We start from the raw sequence: 10,646 nt of genomic DNA, 5'->3' as shown, positions 1-10,646 counted from the left end.
TAATTTTTGTTTTTAAATTTTGAAAAGTCACATATTATTTAAATTTTGAAAAGTCATATTACCAAGAAATGATAAGTGTTTTTTAAGTAAAATTTTCCGCGACATACTATGAAACCATCAAATTTAAAATAAAATTAGCTTCATTTGCCGAAAAATGCAAATTTAGTTTTAAAATACAAAAATAATCTATTTGGAAACACTTTCAGTCAAAATAATAATAACCTTCTGGATTCCTTAGTTTATCTTCTTCAAAATTCACCTATCACTATTTTTCGGGTGTCTTACGTCTATAAATTATAAAATAAAATAATTACGAAATTTACAACTATTTTCGTAAAAATGTTATATCTTGAGATTGGCTCATATTTTTTCGGGACGATGGTTGATTCTTACGTGAAATTTTTCAAGGTACACGATGAAATTATCAAATTTGAAATAAAAATGGCTGCACTTACCGAAAAATGTAAATTTAGTTTTCAAATCCAAAAATAATTTATCTGGCAACACTTCTTGTCAAAAGTTATATATTTTCTGGATTCCTTGGTTTATTTCCGTAAAAAATCATCTATCAGTATTTTTCGGACATCTTACGTCTATGGATTGTAAGAAAAAGAAAAAAGAGATTTTGAACAAAAAATGCGTGACTTTGCAATAAACAGGGGGGTCCCACAGAGCGGGGGGTGTTCCAATCGATACCAAATTTGGGATTTTTCCAAAGTGACAGTAGATGAATAATTCTCCCAACTATGAGCAAAATCTGTGACGGTCGTGTCCAAGTTTGTGCTTTTTCGTGGTCACTTCGTATGGAATGACCCTTATTTATTCGAAGCGTGTCAAAACACGCCATTAAAAGATAAACAAAACGCTTGCAGTGTAACCAATATCACTTAAATTTTTGTTATCATATATCAAACTACGTTTTCTAGTTTTGTTAGATTTTATGTCCAGATAACGTTGAAAACAATTGCGAAATTAATTTTAATATTCAAGCGAAAGAAACAACTCATTTTGAAAGGTTGAATATTGTTTTATGCCATCAACTTATAATCAATTCAAACTGCTACTAATAGAAACTATTGTCGATCTAGTTGCACTGCGCATAACAACACATTTGGGTATGCGCTGGTTAACACTTGTCTTAGCAACAGATGAAGATCGGTACTTGCTGTAGTAGTCTTCAATTTTTGCGCTTTTCTAGTGATAGAGATGTCCTGGAATAGGTAACATCAACCATTCTATACCAACGTGTGTTACTTGGGTAGCCACAGTGGTGCTTACTACGGGATTCACTTCACGGTAGAATCAGAGTGAAGTGAATGCAGTCCTATTACGGGTCTCCCGTAAGTGAGAAAAACGTCGCAAAGTGACATAACTGAAGTGGAAACGGAATAAGCGACGTTTCGCGTGGAATTATTTCACGGCCATTTCGAAGGTGATGATTCCATGAAGAAGAGATAAGTCAGGGAAATTGATTGATTTGTGATTCAATGGTAATTATTGGATTTATTTTTCAGTAACGAAATGAATCACAATTCGATCCTTGCCTCAAAGCGGTCAAAGTTTAAATTTTTACCGATAAAAACAAATGCACGCTGTTTCGAGAAATTTTTCGATACCGAAATGCAGAACACGTCAAGATCTGGTGTTATTGAAGAAAACGGAAAAATCGACTTTCTGGGACTTAGAAATTTTTGAGCTGGGAAACATTCTCATTTCACTTGTCCCATTCTCAATTTCACTTCAGTATCAATCTCACTTCACGGAGGTAATTTTTGTCACCTCACTTGAGGTGGAATCGGGAATAGGTGTCAAAAAGTGAAATGAGCGTCAAAGTGAAATATATTTCACCGTGAAGTGCCTCCCGCAATAAGCACCAGTGTCTGATTTCAGAAGAGAGAAGTGAAGTGATATAGACTGTTTTTCCAAACAAATTTGTGTTCGAAACGATGGAACTAAGGAGTATGTATGCTGTCGAATACTGGATGCAAATGAAATTAAATGCTGAAAAGGTTTTTTATTCCGGATTGAGTGCTGAAACTGATCAGAGTAAAAGGTGTCTAGAGTAGACCATTCGCTAGTTTGGCAGACCGTATGGCAGATAGTTATAGTTCTATTTAAATGTCATCGGCTGCTGGTCTTGATTTATTAGATTTCAACAGAAGCTCAATAGGTAAACTTTTATTGATTTAGTGCAACAACAAAATAAATAGTTTTTTTACAGTTTCTCAAAATCGCTCCGAATTCAAACTGAGCGAAAAGATTTTATGATCGAATACTGGGTTATCACCTATCCACTTCATGGCATTCCATGGCATTCCTGGAAAATCAAAAGTCATGGCATTCCTGGAAGCTCAAGTTTGATTTCAGCTTCATTTTATTACATCGATGGAGTCGTTTCGACCGGTGAAGTCGTTCAATACGAACGTTGAGGAGATGCGTCTAGCTCCAGAATGGACCAGATGGAAAAGAGAGCTCGAATGCTATTTTAGAGCAAGTGGTATTACTGATCAATCAGAGATGTGTGCAAAGCTACTGTATCTTGGTGGCCCAGATACTCAGGATCTTTACGGAAATTTGCCAGAAGCAAAACACGTACTTTTTATTTTAAAAAAGCCTGTAGCTGTTTTCGAGGAGCACTTTGAGCCGAAACGTCTGATTGCCTATGAACGGTATTTATTTATTTAACATCACCATCTTCGACAAAATATCGCACAGACTGTTCTTATTCTATATTATTCTAAAAACTAAACTAATCTACTAGTGGGGTCTTTAAAAACATTTCTAGACATGTTGAAATCAAATTTATCGTACACATCGTTGAACAAGCGAATACATCTCTCCAAGGGATTGTTGTATCCATAGTTGGTTCTGTGGTAGCGGGTAGCCAGAAGAGTATAGTTACGGAAAGGACGAGGAGGGACATTTATAGGCATTAGCTCGAGTAACGCAGGGCAATCAATTACTCCTTGAAGCACATCAAAAACGAAGAGACGCTGCGCTTTATCACGTCTGACTGACAGCGATTCCAAACATATAAGCTGACATCTATCAGGGAAAGGAGGGAGCTCCACTGGGTCGCTCCAAGGGAGTGACCGTAAAGCAAACTGTACAAATTTCTTCTGCACGCGTTCAACTGCGAGGTTTTGTCCTAGGCAGTGCGGGGACCAAACAGGCGAGCGTACTCCAGAATGCTGCGGACCAACGTGCAGTAGAGTGACTTAATAGCAAAAATGTCCGTGAATTCAGAAGCGTGACGACGAATAAATCCCAGAACAGAGAAAGCTTTGGCAGTCATAATCCCGATATGGTCGTTGAAGTTAAGCTCTTTGTCAATCGTTACACCGAGATCGCAGATAGACGAGACACGATGGAGCGCTTCAGCTCCTATACTGTACCGGTGATAAACTGGATTGGTAGAGCGGGTAAATGATATAATTTTGCATTTAGTATCGTTGACACGCATTCCGTTATCATCGCACCAAATCAGCAAAATGTTGATGTCCTCCTGAAGGGCAGTGTGGTCATCCGTAGACGCAACTACACGAAATATTTTCAGGTCATCGGCGAAAGAGAGTTTGAAAGAGGATATGAGTAGGTATAGATCATTCATATAGATGTTGAATAACAGCGGTCCAAGAACACTACCCTGGGGCACGCCAGACGCGATACAAAATGAGCGGGATCGAGCTGAGTTTACTACAACATATGAGGTGAGGCCAGATAAATATGACAAAATCCAGTCCAAAATCCATTCTGGAAAACCAATATGCTTCATTTTTTCGACGATATGGTAGTGAGGGACGGTATCGAATGCTTTCGCAAAATCAACGTACACCGCGTCGATTTGCCTCCGCATTTCCATTTCCCGTGATAGTGTGGTAACATAGCACATCAAGTTTGTTGTAGTTGACCGATGTCTCCTAAAACCGTGCTGGCTGTCAGAGATGAGAGGTGCTGATGCCGTATATAGCACGTTGTGCACAAGTTTCTCGAAGACTTTGCCCAAACAACATAGAATGGAAACACCACGGTAGCTTGTTACTCGATTTACGTTGCCGGACTTGTAAATTGGAATGATAGATGCAGTTTTCCAGATTTCCGGGAACGTCCTTTCACGTAGCGATCGGTTGAACAATGATGTAATTGGATCTGACAGTTCTGCACAGCATTTTTTCAGGAACAGCGGTGGAATGCCATCAGTTCCGGGTCCTTTTTTAGAGTCGAGGTTATCGATGGCAATCCTCACTTCGTCTGATGTAAACTGGATGCACGGGAGGTTAATGTCTTGCGATGGAATGTGGGCGAAACGGTTGTGACGTGGTACTGGTGATGTCTTACTGAAAACACTTTCGAAGTAAAGAGCGAAAAGGTTTGCTGCTTCCAAATTAGAGCTGGACTGAACATCGTTAAGATTTACGTTGGATGGAATGCGAGAAGATGATTTACGCTTTTTCACGAATTTATTCAGTTAGAAAAGAGGAATGTCATTCTAATACGTTACGATTCTTGACGACGAGATTTTTCAGCGACGTTGCGAGATTCTTAAGCGAGATACACGATCTTTAAATGAGATTATTTCTCTGGGATTATCCAGGGCTGATTTGAAGGAAAATTCCGTGGCAATGGGGGTAACAGAGGTGATATCAACGTGAATATTATCAAACGAATGTTGAACAATCCCAAACCAAACTTTACGAATCGAACTCCAGCCATGAATCGAGGAGTCAACATAAGTTGCTACGCTTGTGGTCTAGCGCGTCATTCGAAGTCAAGCAAATGGTGCCCAGCGAAAAGGCAAAACTGTCATCCATGTCATACTGAGGAGCATTTTTCGAAATACTGTTCTAGATTCAGAGGAAGTCAGAATCCTACCATGCCATCAAACCGTAAAAGACTACCACCAGAGATATCTGAGTGGTATGCAAGACCGGCAACACGTATAAAAGTAGGGTCTAGAGAGTCATATGTTTCGCAATGGTGCTCGAGCATCCCTAATATATAATAGGATTAGTACTAAAGATTACGAAATATCGATCTCGCTCACTCAGCAGATCGCACTAGAAACTATACCTTCCTTATCACTAGCTTTCGGATAGCGAGAGAAGTCGTTCTTAATAGGCTTTCTCCTATCTTTGTCAGTTGAATGTACATATAAGCCATACGCAGCTCTTTCGAGAGTTCAGTCGAAATAAATTATCACATAGATACACATCTCCGGGCTTCTTTAAGCAGAAGAATTTCGGTCAAATATAATCGTGTTCAATAAAACGTGTCTTAGAAAATTCAACAATTTCACATTCCATCCGAGCAGCGAAGTCCGTCGCGCATTCATTTCTGGTCCTTCGAGCCGGATCGCCGGTATAATATTTCTTAACAACGGAGATAATTATCGGTAGTTTTCGTTCTAATTTCGCTGCAACGTCGATGTGAAACTGATATCGTCGCGTGCTATCGATCACGCATCGAACAAACGTGAAACGAACTTCATCGTTCCGTACCGTCATACAATTTTGCTGTCGTTCGTAAGTGCGCGAAAGACCATTTGGCGGTCTCGTTAGTGCCGTGACAAGATCACGAAATACATGTGAATCTACAAACCACGAGGAGAAAGGCCACTCATCTTGCTAGTACGCCAAGCAAGATCAGCTTAGCTTGGACCTGCATTGTGCCGAGAGACAATAGGACTTTGAGACACAATGCGCATGGTTTACCCTGGTAGCTGGATGCTGTAAGTACCACATGCGAAAAGATATTTGGTTGCATACGCTTTTATTCGTACGATTTTGATTATTCGCCCGCCACGAGAATTGCTTCCATCCCGATAAATTGAATAGTGGTTGCATAGTGTGCTCTGTTTCAATTTTCTGCATTCTGAGCGTAAATTTGGATTCGAATCGAGTTGCTTTATCGAGCTTGTTGAGAAATGTCGCCGCCACTGAGGACACTTTCTCGCCAAGAGCGATTTTATTTGGATACGCTGGCCAATTTGAAGCGTTTTGTCGAAGGATATAATGCAGAGCGTGATAGAGGACAATTAGAGGGATGGAAGCAACGCGCGGACTCTTTGTACACTGATTTCCAGTCCAACCGCCTACAGATCGAACTAATACATGATGGTTCCAATGTACCAGATACCGATGAAGAGGGGCAACGTGTGATTGAGGAAGCTAATCGTATTATTCGTCAAAACTTTGAATTAGACTACGTTATGGCATATAGTTTTATTACAAATCAGATTAGTGAGTCTAATGCAGGCGTCGAATTAGCGATTCCTGCCAGTGCTAGACAGAATGAAGCGAATGTTAATTGTTCTCTGTCGCGAGTAAAGCTTCCTGAAGTAAAGCTTCCGATTTTTGACGGTTCTCTTTCGGAATGGATCAGTTTTCGTGATACATTCAAATCGTTTATCGATTCCAACCCCCAATTGTCACAAATAGATAAATTTTCGTATCTGATCGCATCATTGACAAAGGATGCCAGGAAGGTGATTGAATCAGTGGAGCTTTCAGCTGCCAATTATCCTGTCGCGTGGCAGATTTTAGAAAAACGTTTCGACAATAAAAAACTTGTAGTGAAAACATATATTGATTCATTATTTTTAATCGAACCGATGAAACGTGAGTGTTATGAATCCTTAATGCGTTTGATAGATGATTTTGAGCGAAATCTTTGTATGATTGATAAAATGAATATTCCAACAGATGGTTGGAGCGTTATGTTAGCACACATGGTCTGCAGCCGTTTAGATTCGTCAACGCTTAAACAATGGGAAAGCCATCACAAGTCAACCGAAGTGCCAAAATACAACGACATCATCACGTTTCTACGTAAACATCTTACGGTGCTTCAATCGTTAACACCGTCTAAATCTCGCTCAGATTCTTGCAAAGCGGAGCAGTTTCGTCAATTAAAGCCAAAATTCAATACAGTCCACGCAGTTACTACTACCTCAACCAATTCATGTCCCTTCTGCTCAAAATCTCCGCATTCAGCATTCAAATGTGATGTTTTCCAAAACCTATCGGTTTCGCAACGCTTTGATCAAGTAAAAAGAAAAAATCTATGCATAAATTGCTTCTCGTCCTCCCATATAGTTCGTAATTGCTCATCTAGTACATGCAGAGTATGTAACCAAAAACACCACACTATGCTCCACCAGTCTTCGAATGATCGCTCACACTCTCAATCGAAATCGCAACCCGCGATCAATTCTGCTGCAATCATACCAGCATCCACCCCAGGCAACCAAACTCGCAATTCAGTTCAGTCCTCCTCGCACATACCATCTGGGTCGTCAGCAGAAACCCAGTCGCACAAGGTCACTGTTTCCAGTCTCGTATCCACAACCGTGCTGTTACAAACAGCATTGCTACCGTGCTGTTACAAACAGCAATAGTCAAAACGTTTGACTCGTATGGAAACATTCATTGGGCCAGAGCACTGCTGGATCCTGCATCTCAGCTGAGTCTCATAACGGAAAACCTAGCACAAAAGCTCCAACTACGTCGTCAGTTCTGTCATCAGGAAATTGGGGGTGTAGGCAATTCTGTCGTAGTTTCGAATCATGCCGTCATTGTTCAGTTGGGCTCACATTGCTCAGATTTCGTCTCAGAAGCTCGGTGTCATATTCTCAAACGAATAACTCGAGAGCTACCAATCAGATGTCTAACTAGCTCACTATGGAAGATTCCAGCTGGTATCGTGTTAGCTGACCCGCAATTCCACAAACCAAGCGCAATCGATCTTCTAATTGGAATGGAAATGTACTACGGTTTGTTACTGGAAGGATTCATGAAATTGGGTCCAGAAAAACCAATTCTTCAAAAAACAGTATTTGGTTGGGTAGCCTCAGGAAAGGTTGGAATGATACAAAGTCCGACACCGATGGTAGCGCATATTACTCATTTCGAATCTCTCGACGATCAAATCAGGCATTTTTGGGACATTGAATCGTGCTGGTTAAACAGTACTAATTCGCTCGAGGAAACAGCATGTGAAAATCATTTTGCGACTACTATTTCTCGCGATCACTCCGGTCGCTACGTGCCTCACTTATCAACCAATTGGGAAATTCTAAGCAGATAGCAATGCGTTGGTTCTCCGCACTAGAGCGGCGCCTAGATGGCAACCCTGAACAAAAGAGCGCTTATTCGGAGTTTATCAATGAGTATTATCGATTAAATCATATGCGGGAAATTGACGATGATGAACCATCCCCCAATTTCAAGACATACTATCTCCCGCATCATGGTGTAGAAAAGGTGGATAGTACAACTACGAAATTGAGAGTAGTATTCGACGCATCGTGTGAAACGGATAGCGGTATCTCACTGAACCAGGCGCTCATGGTAGGCCCAGTCGTCCAAGACGATTTGCTGGCTATCATTCTACGATTTCGAATGCATCGATTTGTCTTAGTAGCAGATATCGAAAAAATGTATCGCCAAATTCGCATTCATTATTCAGACTATCCACTGCAGCGAATTATCTGGCGCAATTCATCGTCCCAACCGCTCAAAACCTTTGAGCTTACGACGGTCACGTACGGTACCGCATCTGCTCCATACTTGGCCACCAAATGCCTTCAGCAGTTGTCAAAGGATGGATCAAAGGACTTTCCCCTCGCAGCAACTGTCCTAGCTAAGGACTTTTATGTTGACGATATGTTAACTGGTATCGATGATGAGCAAACGGGGGAACTGCTTTGTGTGCAACTTCTAGAGTTGTTACAGTCTGCCGGTTTTAGCCTTCGTAAATGGTCATCAAATTCTTCTGTACTGTTGGGAAAAATACCTACGGAACTGCGCGATGAGCGTACGACGCTTGCACTAGACTCAAATTCAACACCAATAAAGACACTGGGTTTGCAGTGGCATCCAATAAACGACCAGTTTAGCTATTTCGTTCCTGAATGGTCAAAGGAATTAACCATTACTCGACGCATCGTACTCTCGGATACTGCTCGTCTCTATGATCCTCTTGGGCTAATTGGGCCAATTGTAGTGATAGCAAATATATTTATACAATCTCTTTGGAGAAAATCAAAGAATTGGGACGACCAATTGGATGTGACTCAGCAACAATATTGGAAAGATTTTCGTCACAGTTTGAATGACCTCGCATTAATTGATATTCCTCGATGGGTTTCCAGCAGTTCCCCGACAGTTACCGAAATACATGGCTTCTGTGAAGCGTCAGAAAAAGCCTACGGAGCCTGTATATTTTTGCGAACCGTATCCAGTGATGGAAACATTTTTGTAAGTCTCATAGCAGCCAAATCCAAGGTAGCTCCTCTTGGCGATTCTAAGAAGCAAAGGCGTCTCTCCTTACCGCGACTAGAGCTGTCATCGGCAATGCTACTAAGTCATCTGTACCACAAGGTCAACATCAGCACATCGTTGAATGTGAAGGCTCTATTTTGGACAGATTCAATGATAACTCTTCACTAGCTTGGCTGCTCACCATCTCGCTGGAGAACGTTCATCGCCAACAGAGTATCCGAAGTGCAACACCTTACAGCTAATTGCACCTGGGCACACGTGCCAGGTATTGACAACCCTGCAGACATAATCTCGCGTGGTATGATTCCTGCGGAACTTAAAGCTTCATCAGCATGGTGGAGTGGTCCTGAATGGCTAAAGCAACCCTCTCGATTTTGGCCGCCTTTGAATACTCAAACTACTTTCGAACTTCCAGCTCAGATCTTAGGAGAACGGTCAGTTTCGCTACCTGTTCGAATATATCCACCAAACGAAATATTTTCGTTTCATTCGTCGTTTTCGAAACTTGTAAGACTCGTAGCATACATTCAGCGTTTCATCCACAACATTACCGCAGCTAACCGTAATAAGCGTAAATCGGGATTCCTTCGAACAACAGAATTGAACGATTCAATAAAAACTCTGGTAAAATTAGTTTTCGAACAAGAAATTGCTGCAATTGTTAAAACCGGCCAAGTTAGTGCAAATTCCAAACTAAAAAGTCATGTTCCAATTCTCGTTGACGGAATTTTGCGAGTTCGTGGGCGACTTAGGCACGCATCCATTTCAGAAGACAGAAAGCAACCAATGATTCTACCGGCTAGACATCCGTTAACTAGTGCTATTTTGAGCTATTATCATATAAAAAACCTGCATGCAGGGCCGCAATTACTTATTGCTTGCGTTCGAGAAAAATTCTGGCCACTACGTGTTCGTGATCTGGCGCGACAAATAGTACACTCGTGTATAAATTGCTTCCGCTGTCGTCCTTCTGTACTAGAGCAGCTCATGGGAGATCTGCCTCACGAGAGAGTTACTCCAGCATTGCCCTTTCTCAATACTGGCGTAGATCTCTGTGGTCCGTTCCACTACCGCCAAGTGAAAAGATCGCCTCCCATCAAATGTTACGTAGCAATCTTCGTGTGCCTTGTCACTAAGGCAGTCCATGTAGAGCTTGTCTACGACCTCTCAACGGCAGCATTCATAGCAGCGCTGCATCGATTTATCGCTCGACGAGGACGACCAAACATCATCGAATGCGACAACGCGACTAACTTCAAAGGTACAGCAAGAGAGTTAAGAGATTTGCATAAGCAATTTTGCTCACAACAACACCAAGGCGCGGTAATAAACTGCTGCGCAAATGATGGCATCACGTTCAAATTC

At 41.4% G+C, this 10,646-nt stretch overlaps 2 protein-coding genes across 2 annotated transcripts; one reads left to right on the top strand and one right to left on the bottom strand.

Moving 5' to 3' along the window:
* Positions 1-3,148: 3,148 nt before the first annotated feature.
* Positions 3,149-3,610, bottom strand: LOC129726434 (uncharacterized). The gene has a single exon (XM_055683120.1). It carries the CDS (start codon positions 3,608-3,610, stop codon positions 3,149-3,151), a length of 462 nt encoding a protein of 153 aa, XP_055539095.1.
* Positions 3,611-8,087: 4,477 nt separating this feature from the next.
* LOC129726433 (uncharacterized) lies at positions 8,088-9,449 on the top strand. Its single transcript, XM_055683119.1, has one exon. The coding sequence runs from the start codon at positions 8,088-8,090 to the stop codon at positions 9,447-9,449; it is 1,362 nt and encodes a 453-aa protein (XP_055539094.1).
* Positions 9,450-10,646: the final 1,197 nt, after the last annotated feature.

This window comes from Wyeomyia smithii, chromosome 3, assembly GCF_029784165.1.
Source record: "Wyeomyia smithii strain HCP4-BCI-WySm-NY-G18 chromosome 3, ASM2978416v1, whole genome shotgun sequence".
Lineage (NCBI taxonomy): Eukaryota > Metazoa > Arthropoda > Insecta > Diptera > Culicidae > Wyeomyia > Wyeomyia smithii.
Note: the sequence above shows the minus strand (reverse complement) of the source record. Positions and strands in the feature narration are given on the sequence as shown.

Coding starts and splice junctions, on each gene's coding strand:
- LOC129726434 (XM_055683120.1), bottom strand. CDS start 3,610: ATGAATGATCTATACCTACTCATATCCTCTTTCAAACTCTCTTTCGCC.
- LOC129726433 (XM_055683119.1), top strand. CDS start 8,088: ATGCGTTGGTTCTCCGCACTAGAGCGGCGCCTAGATGGCAACCCTGAA.